The sequence below is a fragment of the Cydia fagiglandana genome, chromosome Z, assembly GCF_963556715.1.
Source record: "Cydia fagiglandana chromosome Z, ilCydFagi1.1, whole genome shotgun sequence".
NCBI classification, from domain to species: domain Eukaryota; kingdom Metazoa; phylum Arthropoda; class Insecta; order Lepidoptera; family Tortricidae; genus Cydia; species Cydia fagiglandana.
Window position 1 is genome coordinate 20,587,502 of NC_085959.1, and position 24,420 is coordinate 20,611,921.

Here is a 24,420-nt window from a genome sequence, read left to right on the forward strand (position 1 = left end):
AGAAGGCTTGTGTTGTGGGTACTCAGACAATGATATATATAATATACAAATACTTAAATACATAGAAAACACCCATGACTAAGGAACAAATATCTGTATCATCATACAAATAAATGCCCTTGCTGGGATTCGAACCCAGGACCATCGGCTTCGCAGGCAGGGTCACTACCCACTAGGCCAGACCGGTCGTCAATTTCATCAATCATTATTTGAATGAAAGGGATTTATGCAATCCGGAGCTCTTGAACTTTCAAATATGTTTTATTCTCTCTCTCTCAAATTTTAATGAGCTAAGCATCGTAACAGATACATATTAGGAAAAAACACATACAATACATTTAACAATTTTTTTTTTAAAAACAGAATATAAGAAAATGCAGTTTAATATGGCTCCGCCAACACTAAAATCCAACTAAACAGATACGAGACACGAGCATTTGTTGAATGGGTTCAAGGCTTAGTCAAAGCGACGGGCGCTACTTTATCTCCCACAACATTATATTCTCTTTAAAAATTAAAAGTTGTATGCCAACCACCCGATCTGCAATAAGTACCCTTTTCATATACACGAAACGAATATAGAACTTCGACTTCTTTTGTAACATTAATACAAATTGTAGGTATGCGGTATGAAAGCTGACAACAGAACTAAATAGGACACTCGAATGTAAGACAACTTATCAGCAGTCCCCGCTTTCCTACGCGAGATTGTTAGCACAATACGCGCAACGTTGCGGAGAAGTGATCTATTGTGATAGTTTTCTGCGGAAAATCGCACTGTCCATGCACTACCCCGTCTACAGTATCTCCGAGAAAGTAGGACACGCGGCAATAGCCCGACGGCACTAACTCTGTTATATCTCACTCGAAACTGCTGCATTAAATACTTTGCAGACATGGAAATGAAGTTTTATAACAGAGGAATGTATTTAAAGCGGACTAATCATGCACACTAAACGCATTGAAAACAAGCTCATCTAAATTACAAATTATGACACGGAATGCATGTTTATTACCAACGAATTACTAAGCTTTTTACCAGAGGTAATTCACGATAAGTCTGTATGGGCATCTTAAATAGGTTTCGAATAATTGCGCAGCGCTAGTTACGGCGAGAACAGAATGAGATCGGGAAACATAGTTATTTTCCCACTGCGAAACAAAAGGTGCACGAATGCGGGCGGGTGGCGTTGGCTGCAAACAATAACTCTGTGGTTCATTAAAAGCATACAATTTCAACGGACTGGATCTCTTTTTCCGTACCTTTTCTATAATATAGAAAAATGAGAAATGAAGCCTGAAGTCCATTAAAACACCGAAAGACGGGGCGCATCATTCAACGTTCTCTGTTCTAGCATACGGACCAGTGAATTAACGTGTATAAAAAGGGTGAACAAAAATTTTGTAGTATTAAGAATATGTAGTTCCATAGTTCGGCATTTTACGAGGCGGCTTCGTCGATCGGATAATGATGAGGCCCAATGACGATGAGATTCTTTCTATAGATATGTATGCACTTAACTTTACAATGCTTTGCTTGTCCTGCGTCCTTTACTCCAAATCAAGGAGTTATTCATACTCGTAGTAGAATATATATAAATGTCAATGGCGTTTTAGAGTCCGTATAAGCTCCGACATTGCTCCGAATTGAACATAACAGATTGTGGTGTGTCATTATAAACGTCATATTTTCATAGAAATTTGACATTAATGACGAAATTGCCTCACTTTGTTATTATAAATGCCGTGCAGAGTTAGTTTTAAGAAGTAGAAATGAGTATGGAAGATGATCATATTTTCAATGAGAGATTTAAAACTTTCGAAAATATTTAAGTAACAACGCACCTGTAGAAATTGAACAGTAGAAATAAAATGCCACGGATCTATATCTGAATCCCTAAAGTTTTTCTTTTATACTATGAGTAACACATTCATAATAAAAAAAAAAAAAAAAATGTACTGTTCCGATTGTTTGTGCTTACGAATAAATCTATTCTAAATCTAAATCTTCAAAATCTAAAGTCTTTTCTCCTATCTATGCATTCCCTAATATTGTTTGTCATAATTATCAGTTGTCCTAACACTAAAAACCCTAATTTTGTTTTCCCTATTATTGATTACTTATCTTAATGTTATTAAGCATATTTTCTTTTTTGGCAGGGTCGCAGTTCTAACCTAACCTAGCCTAACCTACTTTTGTAGCAGCAAATTATAAAATCTAACCATTTTTCAGAACCTTACATTATGGAAAATAATCGTTATGACAATTGACTTTTAGGGCATGCGCCCATTAGGACAAACCAGTTAGGGCAAGTGACTTTAGGACAAACGTTGTTAGGGATTCAGAATGACACCCAATGCCACGCATATTAAGTCGCAGGGAGCAGCTATTCACATGAATATAATATTAACCCCCTGAGTCCCACGGAAGCGATATCGCGTCCGAAATGTCAAACGTAATTGAAATCCTCAAGGTCTAGTTTTGGCTGGCAAAATTTCATCCTTGGGACTCCAGAGGTTAATTGATTGTTACCTGAGATCCTGTAGCAACGCCTGGCCCTGTGCGATGGTGGCGGCTCAAGTGCGCACCACGTCAGGGCTGGCATCCACCGTGCACATGCCGCAGCTACTGCGGACCGTCTCCAACATTTTGCACAAATGTTACCTGAGATCCTGCAGCAACGCCTCGCCCTGCGCGATGGTGGCGGCGCAGGCGTCGAGGCTGGCGGCGCGGTGCTGCGCGCACTGCTCGAGCGCGCGCCGCGCCGCCTCAGGGCTATCGTCCGCCGCGCACATGCCGCCGCCGCTTCGGACCGTCTCCAGCCATTGGACGAGCTGTATTAAAATCAGCGTTTAACATAAAGACATAAAGACATAAATACAAAACAACGTACCATCAGTGCCGGATTAAGTCAGTTCAATGCCCAAAGCTTTTTTTTACACCATAGTACCCTCTCTCCGGGACGACACAGCGTGCTGCTTCGAGCAACACCGGCTTCCGACACGTCGGAAGGGAGGGGCCCAAGCGATATCTCACCGTACAAATCTTTCTGCCATTTTTCGCGGGGGGAAAGGTGCACACAGCCGCACTTCTCACACACTTACATACAAAATCCAATCTGTAATGACGACACAAATACATAGAAAATGACACACGTCAAAGACAAATCTTGCAAACCTCGATCTCTTTTTGTGTACGGACGAGTGACTAGTGTCACAACACGCACACTAACACATTTTCGTTGAAGTATGTCATTGTATTCTGAGAGATGAGAAGTCGGATTTGTCGCTCGACCGATCCGCAATTTGTACTGAGCGAGCAAAATCGATAAATCCAACAATTACTCGAGACTAAAATATAATAATTGTATTTAAATGTAATTATTAAACGTATGATATGTAAAAAAAAATATTACATGTGAAATGTAACACTTTCTTTTTGTAAATTTGATGTCCCCGACCTCTTTTTATAACAAAAAAACCGAGCAAACAGGCATTTTTGTGCAGCAGTGTTCACGCGCGCGTCTGGACTCGGTCTAGTGAAAAATCCAAGTGCAACTAGTTTTATTACCCGCGCTAGATTAGATTGACGCGCTAATCTTGTACCTCGGCAGAGGGGAAATAGTGCGAATGCCGCCTCCCTTCCGTGTTGCTCGAAGGCGTGCTGTGTGTGTGTGTGTACAGTCACCATCAGATGTATCGGACCGACCAAGGCGCTCACAAATATCTGAACACGTCTCTATTGTCAAGGTGTTCGAGTACGTGTTCAGATATTTTTGAGCACCTCAGCCGCTCCGGACTCAAAATTGTTTAGCCACTTTATGAATAAATTAGTTCCAAATGGGTCCATGCATTAGCAGGTCAGTGTACATGCCTCCTTCTCGTGTGTGTAGAGCAGCACGGCGAGGTCGAGCCGGCGGCGGCGGCGGTCGACGCGCGCCGCGAACGCGGCCACGTGCGCCTCCAGCTCGCGCGCCACGCCCAGCACCTCCTCGGGGTCGCACTCGCCGGACCGCGCCAGCTCCTCCGCCGCTGCCAGGAGCTTGTCCGCGTTCGTGTACGTGTTCTGCATGTACAGATTACATGTTAATTCAGTTGATCTCCTTTATTACAGCGGCATTATTATAACTTTAAAAATAAGTGACCACTCGAAGATTGATAAATGATAAAGTTCGATAGTCCGCAGATTGAAAGTCTAATGAGTTTATCTATATCTTATTTTTAATAGTAAGAGTACTCAAGCAATGATTACTTACTTGTGCAACATTTTCGAAATGTTCGTGTGATTTTTGATATACTCTAGCTTTGTGGAGATTCCTTCCTATACCCGTGTTCTTCTGTAAGAATACTTCGCCATGATTCGCTAGCCAATCTAATACTTGTCGGCAGTCTTCCTTGTATAGCAAGAGAGCTAATCTCTGGTGGAGCTTGAGCCTGGCCTGGTGGTATCTAGCTTCAAGGGCTCTGTGGTGGCCCAGGATCTGGTGTATGACTGCTAGGACGTGGTTGGCGCCCGAACTGTAGTCGGCAGCCGGGTCGCCGCTACTACTTCCCGCAGTGCTCACGGTACCGTCGCTCTGTGTTAAACACAACTTAATTAATAACTAGAAAACATTTTTAATTAATTAAAGGAAAAAATTGGCTATAGAACTAAACTGAGACACTTCAAAAACTGACAACTGTCTAGACTAGCTATACATTTATGTATAAGAAGTATTTATTGTTATCACAGTATCCTGGCTTAATATATCTATAGCATAACAAAAAGTATGTTTACCATATCAGCGGGATCTGTTTGATGGCACACTTGAACTAAGTGATCCAACTGATAGAGTAGTTTCTTGCTTGTTGAATGAACCTGTAGGAAATAAAAATAATTGTTAATATGTTAGAATTAGATCATACATCATATTTAAATAAGTACAAGAATATAGTCCAAAATAAACACAAAGTTACGAGTAGATATAAGCCTCCCTATTATGCTACTGGCACTACCGGCCTATAAGCGGTTATCGCACTAATGCGATTTGCACGACACCCCGGTGTGAGCGAGAGATCGCTATGCTTGCACAATATGAAGACCACTTTAACACTTTCAATACCAAGCGCCCCATTTCTAATTCAACGCGGTCCCCTCACCTGTACAGCAAGTTCTTAGCAGTGAATGTGTCAAAGCTGTATTTAGGAGTATGTACTAGAATACCTCAGTATAAGCCTGGCACATGTGCTCATACAGCTGCCTATGCCGCTGGGCGTGCTGTTCGAGCGCTCGCGGGTCGGCGCAGGGCGCGCCGCCCGCCTGCCCTGTGGCCAGCTGCAGCGCCACCGCGCACTGCGCGCCCCACCCGCCGACCGCCGACGCGTACGCCTCCGCCTTGTGGTGGAACACCACCGACAGTGACAACACTGCTGATCGCTCTTCCAGACCTGTACAAATACAATCTTGCTTGACTATATAAAGAAACGTGACGGCGACTAAAAGAGATGTATAATTGTTAAACAATCCGTATTATTCTTAGCTATTTGTGAATAATTAATAGAGATACTATATTTGTGATGTTAAATAAAACAATCTAAGTCTAACAAAACATTGAAGAAATTAGTACTGTAGGTACGCAAAACATTTGGAAACAGTAGCATCATAACCTAGTGCTCGCTGCAAATTGACCAAGACAGACTCCCACATACAATATTATAAAGATTTAAAGCACATTGTAAATTCAGCAATTTACAATGAAAAAAAGGCATACTTCAACCACCATATTAATAGTAACCTTAAAAACCCAAAAGATCTATGGAAAAATATAAAAAAGGACATCGCTAACTTTAAACCAAAAGATACCGAGTTACCAACACATTTATTTAATCCAGAAAAAATTAATGAACACTTTCTGACTCTTCCTGGTGAAGACCGTGTGGATATCTCCCTTCTAACAAAATATGAGTTTGACAGATTTGGTGCTTCGGTTTTTTCTCTCAAACCAGTAACGGAGACTATAGTGTTCAATATAATAAAGTCAATTTCTTCTAATGCTCAAGGCATTGATGGTATAACCATGAATATGGTGCTATTAACTTTGCCTCATACGCTGTCGCTAATTACTAGTATAGTTAATAATTCCATAGAAACAGGCGTCTTTCCTGACACATGGAAATCAGCCATTATTAAACCTATCCCAAAAACATCCAATCCAGCAAGTTTTAAAGATCTCCGTCCAATTAGCATATTACCCTTTTTATCAAAAATAGTAGAAAAATCGGTTAGTTTTCAGTTAACAGAGTATCTAGAGGCGAATGAAATTCTGCCGAAGAAACAGTCAGGGTTCAGAAAGTCTCGTAGTACCACCACTGCTTTACTAGACGTAGTAGATAACATCTTAGCGGATCGAGACAGCGGTAAAAATGTCATGCTAGTGCTGTTAGATTTTTCTAGGGCATTTGATACCATTAATACTACGCTCTTACTTTCCAAAATGGCATTTTATGGATTCGATATACGTTCTCTGAACTGGTTTGCGAGTTATCTCACTGGACGCACACAATCTGTTGAACTTCGAGATGAAAATGGTTCAATATCGATCTCCAGTCCGCTGCCCGTTATACGTGGAGTTCCACAAGGATCAATTTTAGGCCCATTGCTTTTTATCTTGTATAGCGCTGATATTATTACCAATATAAAGTATTGCAACTATCATCAATATGCCGATGATTTACAAATTTATATACCATTTAAGCCCAACGAAATGTCCTCAGCAGTGAGTAAATTGAAATTGGACTTGGATCAAATCGCGCAGTGGTGTAAAGCAAACAATCTTGTTCTTAATTCTAGTAAATCAAAGCTGATGTTGTTTGGATCTGATAAACTGCTGCGTAACCTAGCGCCTCCGCAGGTCTCAGTCGCGGGCGATGTTTTAGAGTGCGTTTCTATAGCTAGAAATCTAGGTCTGCTTATGGATAGTAAGATGCGATTTGAAAAACATGCTCTAGAACTCGTCAGCAACAGTTTTTATAGGCTTAAAGTATTATATCGCGCCCGTGATTTTATTAACGTCGATTTACGCATAAACCTTTGTGACACGCTTATTCTGTCCAAATTGAGTTACGCTGATGCCGTCTTTGGGGCGTGTATGCTGGCGCGGACTTCGGTATTAATTCAACGCATTCAGAATGCTTGTGCCCGTTTTTGCTTCTCTGTCCCTAGTCGTTCTCACATCACACCATTTTTGAACCGTAATAATCTGTTAAATATGACTGCCAGACGTACCTTGCACTTAGCTTCATTGCTTTTTGGAGTTATTTGCGATAAACAGCCGTCTTATCTATTTGAAAAACTAAAGTTTTCGAAAGGTCATGTACGAGGTGCTCTCAAACTTAACGTTACACAACATAGTACGTCCGCTTTTCGTGGCAGCTTCCGATATGCTGCAACGAAGTGTTGGAACGATTTACCGCCACCAATCAGAAACTGCAAATCCGTTACCTCTTTTAAGCAAAACCTAAAAAAGTATTTACTCGCAACCCAACAAAGTTATTAACTAAGCAGACATAAATTCCAAAAGAGATATATACTTGCATATTCGTGAACTATAAGAAATATCTGTGATCACTCTCTCTCTCTCTCGCTCTCTTTCTTTCTTACACGTGTTCTGTTCCTGTTTATTAGTTTTAAGTTTTAGTTTTTAATTTTGGGTGCCCTGAAAACCAGCGCAGTATCTTACAGACACTGCATATGCTGAGCGGTATCCTATTTGGTGTATGTTTCTTTTATAATCTTTATGTTGTACCTACCAAATGTATGTTATTTTACGCCAAATAAATATTTTCTATTTATATTTCTATTAGTGTGTTATGTATTAAGGGTAGATACACTATTAGTGCATTTAACGTCAGTGAATTCCTGATCGTCTTGTTTCATTAAACCTCATACCTCGATGGTATAATTTTCTTTTTATACAAGTAATGAATCTAGATGTTACCCGCTGAAAGTTGTTTGTAGGCGCGCTCCAGACGATGCGCCAGCCCCGTGATTTGGGCCTCGGCGTAATGGCGCTTGTCCGCGAGCCGCCGCGCCGCCGTCGTGACGCGCGCCACGCTCGGCCGCCCGCCGCCCGTGCAAGCCGCAGCGAATCTAAACAAATCACGATCAATATCAATCACACGCTTTTTTCACTGGCTCTATTTATCTAAGACACTTTTTTTATGATTTCATGTACAATTAAAGCAGATGCGCAAGATTTTAAATACCTGGCATGTTCTTCTTGAAGTCTTTTCGCGGCCGCGCATGACCGACCGATTTCAACATACGTAGCGAGAAAAGCGGTTCTGTGGTTGACTATCCATTCGAGCATCTTTTCGCAATCTTGTTCAAATAATCTCAATTGGAAGCACTGATCGAGCTGCATTTTCTTATGCTGCCACAGCTTGTGCGCGTGCGCGTGTGCGGAGCGCACGGCAGTGAGCTGCGCGCGCACGGCGCCGGGGGAGCCGCAGTGGAAGGCGGCCGCCTCGCCGCCGCTGCCGCTTGCCTCGGAGCACGCCGCGTCGGCTGCCTCCAGGCGTTGCAGAACTCGTTCGCCTGTTCAATTATAGAGCCAACTTACAGTAAAATATAAAATTACAAGTATGCTGATAAACATGGATTTCCATGGGTTGGAGATAACTCCACGTCTCTTTTTCTTGGAACTTTCCCCTTTTCATCCCAAAGTACTCCGAAATCCTCTCAAAATATCGCGAGGATTAACACATTTCTTTTAGGCACAAGTTTTTGTATAATTATGTGAATGCCTTTTATCCATCCGATCACACATACAATTTTATTAATATTACTTGCCATCTTGAAATCCACAATTAATTGTCTTGCACTTTCACAAAGAAAAATCTACTATATTATTGTTTTACCGTCATTGCTACCGTCATCCTCTAAAAACCACAGACAGTCAAAACACATGTTTTCGGTGCCATCACGCGACACTACACTGATAAATACGATGTCTTACTGAAGTTATGAAATGAAATACAATGACCGACGATGGTACGCGAACTGAAACCCAAGTTATATAAACAACCACGATTTATTCGCCTACTTAATCAACTCGTTTTTGAGGCAATCGACCGTTACATACAATTGATTACGCAGGCAGACCCTTGTTTGTAGTTCTGCTGTAGTGTTTCCATTTCCAGATACACCAGAAAAAAAATTGACTATTTAAAGCCAACCTATATACAAGCAAGAACATTAAATTTTAATCAATTGTAATGTTTAACATTTAGCTAATCCAGTACCAATCTCGTGTTATGAATAATTAATAACTGTTTACCTAGAATAGTATTCAAAACTAAATCATAAGTAATACCTATCTCTATCGCAACCAGTGGCGTAACTAGGGGGGGGTTGGAGGGGGCACGTGCCCCGGGCGCCGTCCAAGGGGGGGGCGCCAAAATGGGCAAAAGACTACCTCTCCGCCTTGCCAAAAGGCAGCAGGGAAACTTTTGTCAGTCGTATTTACCACCACTGTGAAGTGTGAAATGCGGATGGTATTCTGGCCCACAGCGCAAAAGAGAAAGCCGATCTTTTAGGTACTCTTTTTGCCTCGAACACGACTTTGAAAGACGGCGGTAGCGCCCTACTACCCACCATCCCGCAGTACGAATACTCTATGCCAGAAACTTCTATCAAGCAGAGGGATATTCGGCGGGAGTTGCTATGCTTTCGTTTTATAAGGCGAGCGGGCCGAGTGCTTCAGAGTTGTGTCCCATGTTAGCGCATATTTTCCGTTAGGGGTCTCCTGTCGAAGTTACCATGTTATGGACTGTCCAAGAGACTACCTATGCAAATGGATCGCTAGCCCTTTGTCCGGCAGGCGCATATGAGCCGTAGTAGACGGAACCTGGCCGCGTAGCCAATCGCTTACGCTCTGTAGCGATCGAAACGCAACTGTAACTGTCACACTAATAATAAGGAAGAGTGATAGAGAGACATAATGCTTTTCGCTGTCGAACCGATAGCGATTGTAACCTTGGCTAGGCCGGCTGCTCCAATAGCTACTGCTGCTGCATATCTGTGACATGTTGCCTATCGACGACATTCATTGATAATTGCGGACGACAGTACTATACAGGGATAGCTAAAAAATAACTACATTCCCGTTGCCAGGGAGGTTTTGGGATTATACTGAGCAACTTTTACTACGGGACCAACCCCGAAATAGCGAAAAAAAGTTACCCTCCCATAGAAAATGGACCAGCCAAAATGTAGGAAACAGCCAAATTTTTTTTTACGCGACTTTGGTTAGGGGTACCGTTGGACTCATAGTAAAACTTGCTCAGTATAATCCCAAAACCTCCCTGGCAACGGAAACGCAGCTATTTTTTAGCCACCCTGTATACAGGCTGGTCCAAACCTTGACGCCCAAAAATTTTTTTTAGAATCCTCGTCGTGGGTTATCAGAATATACCCCATATACGAGTATGTTAGCCGATTTTTCGTAGTTTTCGAGACTTTTAACTTTTGTTAAGAAATTCCGGGGTGAAGCTTTGCTTTGCTTTTATGCCTTCTAATAATTGTTCGTGGTATTTGCACTGATAACATGAAATAGCGATGGGGAAGTGACCCCATTAAATAATGGTAGAAATAACAAAAGAGGATTTTTTAATGAATTACTAATTTGGAAGCTTTTCACCTCAGTTCCTTTGACCGGCGTCTCTGACAAATTATGTGCAGTTTCTAAAATAACCAAAAGTCCTTGAAAAGCGCCGTTTGTCAAGGATTATGTTACAAAAAGAAACATTTAAAAAAGTTCAATAGTTTTTTAAATAAATGAATTGCTTCACCCCGGAATTTCTTAACAAAAGTTAAAAGTAATAAAAATCATAACTCGAAAACTACGAAAAGTCGGCTAACATACATACCTTCTAATAGCCCACAGCATGAGCAATGTAAAAAAAAATTTTGAACGTCAAGGTTTGGACCAACCTGTATAACACATGCCGTGCCAACATCACTCGGTCTGTGATACTAGAATGTCGTGAAAAACCTGTGTCAGGTATCGAGAGCATTCTATCCAGAGTTTCGGTGTGGTATAGGGACAATTTAGTTCAATTCAATCCCACCAAGACTCAACTTTGCGCGTTTACCGCTAAGAAAACCTCATTTTTCAAGGCACAACCCTTCCCATGTCAGGGAGTATTGGGAGCCTCGATCGGTGTTGACATCTCCATCAGTGACGTCCAATAATTTCGTAGCCACCTTGCTGGGGAGGCTGCGCTCGTATCCAAAAAATTCGGTGTGCTCAATAAAGGGAGGCGATACTTTACTCTGGGGTAGACTGATCCCATATATTGAGTACTGATCAGTGGCGGATTTGCAGTCTTTGCCGCCCTAGGCCCCAAGCCTGGTAGCCGCCCCTTTCTCAGCATCAGCACCCATCATATTGACTACATTTAGATCAGGCAACGAAAATATATATTATAGAGGGAAATGCTTTGGACACATTTTTTACTTACAATAAAATTAGTAAATTTTTTGGACTCGTTAGAAGGTGAACATATGAAAAGTCCCCTTGAGCGGGGGTTTGGTTTGAAGGTCACATTTTCGCTTATTATATCTCAGAAACTATACGTCCTTGTGACATGAGCATAGGAAAAAAATAAGCAAATACTTTTTCATTTTAAATGACAGTTTTACCAATAACATTGACTTTTTATGTACCTACAAAACATTCAAAAAATCTAAAAAAGAAACAAGAAAAACATTTTTTTTGCCTATTTTCTTGAATAACTGCTAAACTATTTATCCTAAAATTATAAAAAAATATATTTGAGATTCTTACAATGAGCTCTTTGATTTGATATGTAACACAATATAGCTTCAAAAACTTTATTTTTAAATTTTCTCATTTACCCCCCAAAAATGACATCCATTTTAAAATTCATTTATTTACGTTACACATTCATCTTTGGGTCACAAACTTACGTATGTGTGCCAAATTTGAGCTTAATTGGTCCAGCAGTTTCGGAGAAAATATTAGGCTGTGACAGACGGACAGCCAGACGCACGAGTATATATAAGGGTTCCTTTTTTTCCTTTTGGGGTACGGAACCCCATAAATGGGGAACAAGGCGCGAAGGTCAACAATATGCGAAATCGACGCCACACTCGTGTTCGCGGCTTCGCGCCGCGATTCACGCACAAGTGTGGAGGGCCCTCCAGATATCATAAAAATAGCTTGTAGCAAATTTAACCAACATTCATTTTGTATAATGATCATGTCGTTCGTTAGAACGCATAGTTTCCGAGATATAAGCGAAAAACTGAAAAATGTGACCTTCGAACCTCTCTCTTCCCCCTGCTCAAGGTCTACGGCCGGGGACTTTTGATATGTTCACCTCCTAGATAGTCCAAATAAAGTTAGGTACAAAGTCAAAAATTGTGTTTCAAGCATTTCCCTCTATAGGTACCTTTTTTTGAGAATTCGTTGCCTGGCCTAATTTTGAGTTATTTTTTGTTATCATCAGCGAATTTATGGTCACAATTTGCCGCCCCTAATATTTCTCCGCCCTAGGCCCGGGCCTACTGTGCCTTATGGGAAATCCGCCACTGGTACTGATGTCACCTCTGGACAGGAGCACCTGGATGCCACCTTGGACCCTTCAAATCAGTCCAAAGGCGCGCTGTACCTATGAATAGTCTACGATCCCAAATTCACAAGCGATTTTGAACCTTTAAGTCTAAGGAGATCTCCAAAAAAGAAGTTTATAAGTTTTAAAATGGTCGGCAACGCGCATGTAACACCCCTGGAGTGTAAAGTCCATAGGATGCGGTGACCGCTTACCATCAGGTGGGTCGTAAGCTTGTTAGCCACCGACGTACTAATAAACATAGGTACACTGTATCTGTCTAAATTAAAAGTAAACTTTAATAAGCAAAAAAATAACCCTTTCGTTTCGCTAAGGTCGCCTCCATAAACTCGCGAACTAAATTGACATGAGTTTGACAAATAAAATGATACCAGGAATAGCAAAGAAAAAATAGTCACGGGTATATGTCGATAAAATGATATCGATAAGTAAAATATTGCACTTACTACCTACCCATGTCATAATTATAAAGGGGTCACAAACGATTTCGATTAATATGAATGTGACGAGAAAAGTGGTTAATTCGATTGTAAGATTGTGTCGTTACCAATCAAATCAGGAGGTGCGGATGAGAAACTGACAAATTTCAGTGTCATGTTATTGTGCAACAACTTGCCGTTATTTATTTCAAGAGCTCGGTTGTCGCCATAAATCTAAAATTGGTGATTTAATTTTATACATGTGGCCGGTAGATGAGATTGATCCATAATTATTTATACTTGGTCAAGCAGATCAGTAGAAAAAGGCGGCAAATTTGAAAAATGAAGGCGCGAAGGGATATCGTCTCGAAGTAAATTTGAATTTCGCGACTTTGTCTACTGACAAGATTTGCTTGACCATCTATAAATCTTGACCTAATTGTCAACTTAAACGTCCAGTTTAGGAACTGGTCTTCACAATCGAAGCCATAGGGATACCGAGGCGATTTAATTTTTGCGTCCACACCACTCGAATTAAATGAGAAATTAATCACATTATACGAAATATTTCCCCGTCTGGGCCGGCCTTTTCTATGTTATCACCTACAACTTAATTGTTACTCTAGCTGTAAGTTTTCCTAACAAATAAAACAAAATAAATATAATAAAATATTTATTTAATTACAATATGTTTATTCAATATCCTTGTCTCTATTAGGTACTATAAAATTGCACAATTTTGGAAATACCGACATTCTCTAATTCAAACTTTTTTGAAAATATCGATATGAACAACACTGGCCAAACTGTGGTATCATTTGTGCACATTGACCTGTCAATTTAGTTCGCGAGTTTCTGGAGGCAACTTGTAGTTCATTTCGTTTGGGGGGGGGGGGGGGGCGCAAATTTGGTGTCTGCCCCGGGCGCCATATCCTCTAGCTACGCCCCTGATCGCAACCAAACATTATGCTTCAGTTTTCAGTGTTTTACTTTAGGAATCATGCATGGCAGGGCATATTTAAATCCTTATCATAAATAAATGCTGTAAAAACAAATCATTTGTCCATCTAGTCTGTCACTGAATTACTGACCTTGTGCTTCGAGTTCGTCCACAGGAACCTTGGCCAACCGTTTATTAATGTCTGCATGTGCGTCTATGGCCCGGCGAGCGCCCGTGACGTCATCCGCAAAGTCTGCCCTAGCGACATCCTCCTGCAAGTCGTCAAGTCGGTCCAGGAGCTCGCCCGCCTGCCACATCAGCTCTTCTAATGCCTACAAATAGAGTTTAGCAAAATTAAGCATGTTACAACTAAATACATATACTACTTAACTAAGCTTTATATGATGTTGAAAGTTGGATTTTCACATAAATAATTAATTTACGGTATATGTTTGCATATTATGCATTCAATTTTCATTTGAGATGCACCTGGAACAGATAATCAAGTTTACACTTACTAATCTCAGATCTATCCACTGCGCGTGGTCGTATTGAAGTGTACCATCTAAATCAGGTGTTAATTGTGAGCTATCTACGACTTTAGGAAGTGCTTCTAAACTAATAACAGCTGCCTGTAAACAGATAAAAACATATATTAAATACACATTAAATCACATTTAAAAAATTTATAAACACTAACAAATTCTGACACTTTACCTCAAATTTATACTTGTGAGCTCCTATGGTAGTACGTTGTTTTTGCCAAAAATTATCAGGTTTAACTACTAGTGCTTGATGGACGGATGATGAGAAGTGCTCTTGGAGAACTTTTAGAATGGGTTTGATTGCAGCCCACGCAGAACCTCTCATATCAATAAGGATCGTGAAGCCATGTGACCGCACTGCATCACTAAAAAAATACACATACAATAACATTTACTGTTATATATTTGGTCATACCAAGGTTTATGTTATGACGGTTTATATTAACAAGAATAACTTGCGAGTTCCCATTCACTAACCCGGGTTTAACCGGTTAAACCTGGAGTTACCATGGTTACCAAACACTGGGTTTTCCGATTTATTAAAGAGACTTTTTAAAGTTTAAAAATAATTGCTGTATATGTTTACCTAATAGTAATCTGGTGCTTTATTTCGTGCATAGTGTGGAGTAATTTTCTTTAAATACAGTCATATATCATATTACTAATTGCATTTATATATATAGATTACACAATGAAGGAGTTCTTGTTTCACGATACTGTAACATTTATTTTATAATTTTTAAAAGGCAGTCTAATTTATCACAGGAGCTTTGTTACTTTTCCTACTAATTAATTTATCTAAGAATTTATCTGATTACAAATACGTTAATCTCGTAATACGTTTCGTTCGACAAGTCCTTGTATAAAGAGAAGTCAGTTATTAAAGCTGTTCCACATGATGCAACGAACATTTTCTACAGGAAAGCCTTTAACAATGAAGTATCGAATTACGAGCAAAGCAGTCTCAGAATGCAACAAGCCATTGTTCAACGCCAGTAGCTGAGGATATGACCAATTAGACATCAGCTTGTTATTGAAAGTACCTACTTCGTTTATAGGGGCTATGTGTATGGATTCATCTGTGAGCATTAAAACAATTAAGTCTATTGACAGTATGAAAAAGCTGATACATATGTATTTTAAGCCCAGTCAAAACAGGTTTTGAATACTCAATTCAAAGTTAAATCGGTATCATGGCTGCAGGTTTATTAAAAAGATGTGTGATACACAGAAAACGATTTTTAGATGAGTTTTAAGTTTTAACTATGTAGCGTTGTTATAGCTTTGTTATAATCACAACCCATAGCGATATTTCGCGACGAGAAGAGGTTGTAGAAAGTTTCTAAAAAATTACGTAATGTTCTGAAGATTTTCTATTTCAAAAGTGAAAACTTTCTTGCGGCACATTAGAATTCATACTGATCCATATTTTACTATGTCGGCAACGCGGAAATGGCGAAACAAATTTTTGTCCCATAGAAAATATCAACATCTGGTCTGGAAAACTTGTGTATTTTGTGTGATATTGTAATCTGATTATAAAGCATTTTTTGGCTATAGGTTGGATAACGACCTGTATTTAAAGTCATATTTATTATCATGGTTCATAAGATTACAAAGGTCGTATCGAAGTTACGTGATATCTTGGACAAAGCAGACCAATTTTTAGCTTTAGTTTTCAAATATACCCATGAGAGAAGAGAAATAACAATAACACAGACGGCATACTGCTGGCGTCGACGCGTGACTAATCTAGTTATAAATAAAATAAAAGATACCTAGGTATGCTGATCAAGTAATGCAAAAGTCGGCGGTAGTCATCAGGCGCGATACGGTCGCGGCGCGGATTGGCCGGGAACCATATGATGGGCCCCCCGCGGCGGTCGCGCCCGCCGGACAGCGCCGCCACGCGCTCGTGCAGGAGCGGCAGCACGTCGAGCGCACGAGCACCTGCCTCCATTTCTGCCCCTCACTGATTGCCTTGCAGAATCAGAACAATATTATTGTTTATACCTGTATAGTTACACTGGTACTTGAATTAGTCAATTTGTGTAAGAATGTTAATCAAATATTATTTATTAATAAAATTCATTTATAGTTGAGATAACAAATCATATTTAACATAAAAATAATTAGGGATGCCCCGAATAGTGAATTTGGCCGAATACCGAATATTCAGCCCCTCTCTCGGCCGAATATTCGGCATGACATGCGAACATTTTGATTCACAATTATTATGAAAACTGTTCGCCAACAAAACACAACGTTTGCTAAGATATATTCTTATGTAGAACAGAATTAATGAATGTAGGTAGAGTCAATCAATCAGACCCATGATAAAAATAAAATATTTTGTAATCAACAAATGCTCAAAAACGTGCCTTCGTATTTCACTACTTTCCAAGAATACATTTTAAATATTAAATATACTTACCTACCTAGTTTTTGGTTATTTTTTGTGTCTATTTTCTTTTTAGGTAGGTGCAACAGATATTCGGTATTCGGCCGAATAGTAAGCAACATTCGGCCGAATACCGGATATTCGACTAAGTGGCCGAATATGCCGAATACCGAATAGTTGCCGAATATTTGTTGCATCTCTAAAAATAATGGACTTCGCAAAATAATTGATTCAATATTTTGTGATATGATATACATCTGGAGCTTTCTATGACATTGTCTACCGTTAGTCTCCTACAAACATGAATTTTCTGAAGATTTGCAGGTATAAGTTTCCTTTTCTATGACTAATGGTCAAGAATATGCACAGAAAAAAGCCTGATTTCAACGCTGAAAAGAAGTCGCAAACTACATGAAATAAAATGCATTTGTATGGGACAGCCTGTGGAATGCACCATCTGCAGTTTCATTCCACTGAGCTTACAATTTAAATTTTGGACGGAAACAGGCCTTATTATGACCCTATTAAGGCATACTCTTTCGAAAAATCTCAAATGATCAAATTTAATGAGCTAATGCTACCAAAATAAATTATGTTATAGTGTGAGGTTTAGACATGCAAGAACTTGCATGCTATTTTCATCACATTGTGGTATCTGATCAAACCTGTGAATGCAGTTTACCTTAATAGTTAGAAATGCAACATAAATTGCATGTAAATTATTTCTAGTCTCAGTCCTTCATATACTTATATCTTCACTTATAATCTGTATTGTTTTTAAAGAGAATGCTATATAACATAAACACCACATATTAAACTTTATTCATACATTTTTTAAGCTTCCATGATGGCAACTAAAATGAAAAGATGTGAAATCTTGGGAAACAAGTATGACTTTAATTAATTTTATTGAAATATTTTATTTATGGTAGTACTTTAGGCTAATTACTACCACACTACTTATCAATTAGCAGAGCAAATCAACTAGGATAAAATATCCATTATTATTGATTTTCGATTTGAACTAATTACAGTTTGTTATAAGTAGTATACCTTGTCTTAATGTTACAGGTCCACATAAATCTAGACTGTTATAATTTTAAGAAAATTATTAATTTTGTTATTATTACTTTTATGATTAGATGGTTTTATAATTAGAATGTATTATTTAGAATGCAATACTGGGTTGATTTTTAAGGACCTGAAGTATATAGGTACCCTATAATTTATATCATGGTTGTAAGCCAAATATATGTATGTAAAGAAGATAATTCAAATATTCTAGGCACAACTTATAATATTCAAAATCTCAAGTTTCTTTGTCATACACGATCAACGCTAAAAAACGACATTGCTATGGCTATTTTGTATAAGCAATAAACGATGTTTATGGCAGGACCGTATTCAATTAATATAATGGAATTTGAAGCCTATTGAAAATACTACTCGCAGTACATAGGTATAATCTTTATAATTTAAGTTAATTTTATCGTCGTTGATGACAAATTATGAGACATAATATACGTTATAACTACCTCTATGTCACAACAAATAACCTCAGCCATTAATTTCAACTTACCGTGGTGACTCGAAGATGTATATTAGTCTGGTATAAAAGGTTCGGCACGCATTATTGTCACTGTTATTATTTTCCACTAAAACATTTGAAGTAAAAATATTCATGAATACCCTTAAAATTATTAAAAAACACACAAGCAGGGCATAATGACAAACTGAATGAACACCAACCACCACCACAATGGCGCGGCGATAGGGATGTAAAACCGGTGAATTTACCGCAAAAAACCGATTTCAAGTTCAGGTTTACAGTCTATTACTACTAGAGGACGCTGCTCTCTTAAGCCTGATATACACATTGATTTGCATTAAGTGCAATTAAGTGCGGATTCATACAAGTCGGTCTCGATCAAGCCATTTCCGACGTGAGTATTATATTTTTTGCTTCCGACAGTAGAAAAATGAGCAAATTTAGAAATGTAAGCGCGAAATATTATCGTCCTTAGAGCATTTAGTAACTGGAGACGCCTCGGCCAAGCCTTGGCTGTCTTTTTCTCTACAAAAACAGTCTGCCGATTTTTGTTGGGAAGAGGTATGGGAAGGGGACGTCAAATGTATTGCTATTTCTACATGATATATGTGTAACGAACAAATAGCCATGTCAGTCCATACAAAAGTTTGCTAAAAAATCCAAGTTCACAGACTGCGGACACATTTCTCCGTCACTCTAATTACGTCTTCATTGAAGTAAAAGAAAAAAATCCCCGCAATTTGCGAATTTCGGATTTCGCGATAGGCCCTCTAGGGCTTGGTCGAGTCTATTTGTTGCCCACCAATCCCACCATAAATATAATAAAAATTATAAAAAAGCAATTTTTTCCATAATATCGTTACACAATAAAAAGAGAATACGGAGTATTCCTGCAATGTTCTGCCGCGTGCAACATCAATTTCTTTAGTAAACCAAAGAGTAACTTATACATGCCAGCATGTATAAGTTACTAGGCCTAGGCATATGCCTTAAACAAATTTTTATTTCATCTAGGCATCCGCTGCAGACTTTTCTTGGTCCGACTTTACCACGAAACGCGAAAAGCGAAATTTCTTAATCTGCCGCTCGATGGAATAAGCAAGAGTGGTTGAGAGGCAGAAACCGAACTTTCTACTGTTGTTGTTCAGAAACGTTCAAAAATTGATTAATTATTTTTGATCCTTGTTCTTAAGCACAATTTTAATGTCGGTAATAAAAATCAACTTCACAATGTTCTTATAATTAATTTAATTCAAATTGCATATTTTTCAATTAAAATATTCAATTAAATATATATATAAATTCAATCATGTCAATATATTCAAACATTTAACAGAGTAACTTGTTTTATCATGTCAATGTCTCTATGTGTCAAATTTAACAATGGCAATTTTTGTATTCAAAGCTTTGACAGTTAGACAGTAAACTGTTATAGAGCTTTAAAATACTTACTTTGTCATCTTGAATCCCAACGACAATCCACTTTGCCACTTTTTGTATTTTTGTAATTTTGGGAGTAAACCAGCGTTAAACGACAGTCCACTTATTATTTCACCACCTTTACAACACCTGAGACCAGCGAAGATTTTACAGTTGTGTTTCACGATAGGCCATGTGATTGGCCTAGTGACGCATGATGTGTCATTGATGATGTCAATGAGGTTTGTGTACTGTATGTGCTAGTGGTGCCACCTAAGGGATCATCCATTAATTACGTCACACGAATTTCTAGGTTTTTTTGACCCCTCCCCCCATCCTTGTCACACTTGGTTACATTTTGCAAACCCCTCTCCACCTAGTGTGACGTCACATTTTAGGCAATTTTGTTTTCAACGAAATCGGCAATACTAACTCGGCATTATTTTTTAAATAATAAAAAAATATTTTTGGTAAAAGAAATATTAGTAATTTTATAACACAAAACCAATTAAGAACGAAAATTGCCTACTTTCAAAACCTCATTATTTAAATGTACAGCGAATAAAAAAATATAAATTAATTTTCAGTTACTGATGAATAGTGAAGAATTTTACGTTAAAATGGCGTCACAATGTTTGTGACTCCCACCTCCCCCATGTCACAACATGTCACATTTTCTTGACCCCCTCCCAACCCCTAAACGTGTGACGTAATTAATGGATGACCCCTAAGCAGAGCTTTGCCTTATTCCCAATTAATGGATAGGAATGAATGCATTATTTACATTTTAACGTTATTTCATAAATAATTTAAATTCTTAAACTTTACATTTATGTCATTTATTTTAACTTAATTTGATTGAAATATAATTTGAGTAACTTAAGAAAATTTAACTGTTAATTTGATATAAATACAAATTATGTCTAAGATACTAAGGACCTCTCTCGAGTATGGGTCTCCTCCAACTCCTTCCATTTATCTCTTATTTTGCCTTTTTCCATCCATTGTGACAACTGCTAATTTAATAATTTCATTGACCACCTTTCCAGTGGTTTTCCTTGCCTTTTCTTTTCCTTCATTGTCATTGTCTTTGTCCACTTGTTGTCATTCATTCTTACTTATTGCATGACCAGCCCATTACCATTTACATTTTTTGCAGTATGTCAGAGCATCAATTACCTCTTTTTTGTCTTATCTCCAGTGTTCGGCAAACTTGGTGCAACGCTGCGGGATTCCTACTAGAAATCTTAATATGGACATGACACAAACGCCGCGATTTTGGTCGAAAAAGTAATTTGAGTAGTAGAATATTAAGCGTTATTTATTTATAAATAGACGTTTAAACACCTGATAAATGCATAAATTGTACCATTATTATTTAAAAACATTGATACACTTTAACCGAGTATTGTTTCAATTTTCCGTATAAATTAAAAGTCATACTTCTTATTTTTTGCACCTGTGTTAAATATAGTATTGTTTAAAATATACTTATCTAAAGTAATAAACAACCATTTACCCGACTACCTGGCTTGTCGAAGTCACAGTTGGATTTTCTATTGTTTACGTCTAAACTAAACTAGGACGAAAGAGGCGGCAAACAGTGTCCCTTTATTAGTTCTAGTAGAAAATATGTTGATTTATATTCCTCGGACCATTAAGTTCACATGATTTAAAGTTTATTTGCTTAGTGTTTACCTAGGTATTATAAAACCTTAACCCCTGTTCTATGTAATATAATTTTATTTCATTAAGTTATTAAAATTAGAAATGTTGTAGAACGAAGTAATACAACACGAATCCCGGTATTCCCACAGCTAATCCGTATTAGCATAATGATTGAGGTCACTACCCCCGTGCGGCACCAAGTTCGCCGAACACTGCTTATCTCGATGTTTTTCCTCTTATCCGTTAGTTTTAAATTTAGAATACTCCGCTCCATGCTTCTTTGACATGTGTTAGGCCAAGCGCGCACCACGATTTTTTGTCGCGCGATAATTTAGTCGCAGAAATGTAACGTATGTGTTTATATGGCAGTGCGCGCATATGCGACAAAAAAATCGCAGCGATTTTAAAATTGTGATTTGTCACATTTTTCCGCGACTGCTCGCGACGCGATTGTCGCAAAGTGAATGGCAGCATACGGAGTTGTATGGCCCCGCGCGCACTGCGATAATAAAATTGCACCCCGGACCTCAGCCGGCATTTCGCTCTCCAAGCGTCAACATATCGGAACCTGCTTCTCCAATGGAGTTACAAGATGAGACGCTAGATCACGCTAGATGTTGACCGTTTAATTGTAGAAATAGAAGGCGATCGCCTTTGTGGTATAAATACTCAAAGTCATACAGCGATTGCATATTGTTTCACGACAAGCGACTGGTACGAAATCCATGTCGAGAATGAACAAATCGTCGACTTTTCATCGCAGTGCGCGTAGTAAATTTTCTGCGATAAATTACAGCGCGATTCTAAAATCGTGTCGCAAAAATTAAAATCGTGGTGCGCGCTTAGGCTAAATCTTATTTTTTGTGTACGATTTGAAAATCCACGTTTGACATCCATAAGAAAGGCATAGTGATAAGCAGAAATCCAGTATTTTATTTTTCAATCCCACCTCCCAACGTATACTAATTAGTATAATGGGGTATAAAATAAAAAAAAACCGGCCAAAGTGTCAGTTGCCAGATTTACCGGTTTTTTTATGTGTCTCTCTACACTAGCGCCGTGTGTTTATTGATTTTTTGACATTATTACAAACTTTACTTAGCTCACCGAGTTTGAAATACTAAGATAACTATAATGAAACAAAAATAATGCGGCTAAAGCAATACCAGGTACCAATTATTCTTTAATAATTAAATTGGGTATATTAGAGACTGATACCGAGTTTATTTATATTCACATTTTATATATCTGCAGGTTAAATTGCCGTGTCGAAAGACCAATACAATACTTTATAAAATATGTTTCTTTAAGCGATTTGGCGTAGGTTTACACTTTTTAATATATAGGCTTTGCGTTTGCGATTGCGACTGCTGTATTTTCAATCATATAAAAGAAAATTCATATGTTTATTTCATAATGCTGCGGCGATTTATTAAACGTAGTCGGTGCCTCATTGTGTTTCTTATTATTTGATTAATTAACATCACTTTATTTTTTTTAACGGAACTATCATGGTTTAAAGACCTCCTTTTTCTGTTTGTAGCAAAGTGGCATGCTAAATATTAATAAACTGAGACAAATTGCATAAAAAATATTATATTCCCACAGTATCTATAATGCCTTTAACATTCAGAGCCTGTAATAGTATAAAGTAATGTGAAAAAGTAATTTTGTATATGAAATTCTGGCATTAAGAGAAAAATTTAGCTAATAGAAAACAGTATAGCCAAGTTTGAGCAATGCCTGTTTTAGTACCTGTTTTATTTAATGTAATGGTGTATTTTCAGTTCCTGCCATCAATACTTTAGCAGAAGCATGTAGTGGCCAAAATAGGCAACATAAGTCACAATGGCTGCTCGGATCCAAGTGCCAGAGCTCACATGTATGATACCTGAAAACTATAAAAAATACTTCCGGACACTATGCTGGAGTGGCACTAGGTTAGTAAAGATGTATTTAAGATGACGTAGTGGAATGTACAATTTTCATACAAATTATTGGGACATTTTATTTTATCATCAGAATTGAATATGTTAGTGATTCTGAGTTGAAAAAACCCAAAAACACCAGGATCTGTGAAAATCGGCTTTTCAATATTTATTTCTGAAAACGCCCATTAATGGCTGTACAAACTGTTCTATTATTTACAGGAAACCAGAAAAGAAAGGCCAAAAAAAGTTTGGAAAAAAAGAAAAGTTAAAAAGACTGAAGGCAGCGAATGCGCTTGCTGTCTGTTTTGCGCCTGCACTGTTGGGAAACCCTTCTCAGTTTGCAGTATATGCAACTGTCCGTAGGTCGGTGCTTACTCGCTGGAAGAGTCTTCATGGTTTGGTATCAGATTTTTCTGATGACAGTGACAATGATGACCTTTCATCCCAACTTCCAATGGCCAAGTTACCAAAGGTTGGTTTTTAAATGCAGTCTTTCTAAAAAATAACATGAGATAACATGCTCATTTCCTTCCCATACAGTTAGAAAGAAAAGGTTACTTTGCTAGGGCTGCTGATATTGCTTTTATAGGCATTACATGAAATAACTTTCCATGCAAACTATTTCAAATATAATCAGTGGAGTGGTCTTCATATTTTGCAAAAAAAACTCACCTGTTCTTACTAAAAGGACAGTTAAGTGTTGCAATGGTACTTCCTTTAGCTTGTTATGACTATTACCAAATAGCATCCTTTTAATTCCCACTGCCATTTTGTAACTGAGCATTGCCTGACATGTTCTTGGCCGGTTTTATTTCTGTAAAGGTTTATTAATTAAAGAAAAAGTAAATCCAATGAACTTATATTGAAAATTAATGTTTATTTTCCCGTTGTTTACTTGATGCCACATGCATT

At 38.3% G+C, this 24,420-nt stretch overlaps 3 protein-coding genes across 3 annotated transcripts in view; 1 reads left to right on the forward strand and 2 right to left on the reverse strand.

Annotated features, from left to right (window-relative positions):
* The window catches only part of LOC134678950 (triple functional domain protein), a 125,081-nt gene extending 106,378 nt beyond the window's left edge, over nt 1–18,703 (reverse strand). Inside the window, exons 1-12 of the mRNA XM_063537706.1 lie at nt 18,521–18,703; nt 16,319–16,520; nt 14,713–14,905; nt 14,514–14,627; nt 14,147–14,327; nt 8,245–8,575; nt 7,977–8,128; nt 5,204–5,427; nt 4,778–4,858; nt 4,257–4,577; nt 3,875–4,066; nt 2,666–2,835 (exon numbers count right to left, since the gene is read on the reverse strand). Coding sequence (XP_063393776.1) covers nt 2,666–2,835; nt 3,875–4,066; nt 4,257–4,577; nt 4,778–4,858; nt 5,204–5,427; nt 7,977–8,128; nt 8,245–8,575; nt 14,147–14,327; nt 14,514–14,627; nt 14,713–14,905; nt 16,319–16,500 — 2,141 coding nt within the window. The 5' untranslated portion in view covers nt 16,501–16,520; nt 18,521–18,703. The remainder of the gene's footprint in view (nt 1–2,665; nt 2,836–3,874; nt 4,067–4,256; nt 4,578–4,777; nt 4,859–5,203; nt 5,428–7,976; nt 8,129–8,244; nt 8,576–14,146; nt 14,328–14,513; nt 14,628–14,712; nt 14,906–16,318; nt 16,521–18,520) is intronic.
* The window catches only part of LOC134678944 (uncharacterized), an 81,424-nt gene that overhangs the window by 24,535 nt on the left and 32,469 nt on the right, over nt 1–24,420 (reverse strand). The window lies entirely within an intron of this gene.
* The window catches only part of LOC134678949 (E3 ubiquitin-protein ligase MYCBP2), a 94,936-nt gene continuing 93,164 nt past the window's right edge, over nt 22,649–24,420 (forward strand). The window contains exons 1-3 of the mRNA XM_063537705.1: nt 22,649–22,776; nt 23,365–23,517; nt 23,728–23,980. Of these exons, the coding sequence (XP_063393775.1) occupies nt 23,426–23,517; nt 23,728–23,980 (345 nt within the window). The 5' untranslated portion in view covers nt 22,649–22,776; nt 23,365–23,425. The remainder of the gene's footprint in view (nt 22,777–23,364; nt 23,518–23,727; nt 23,981–24,420) is intronic.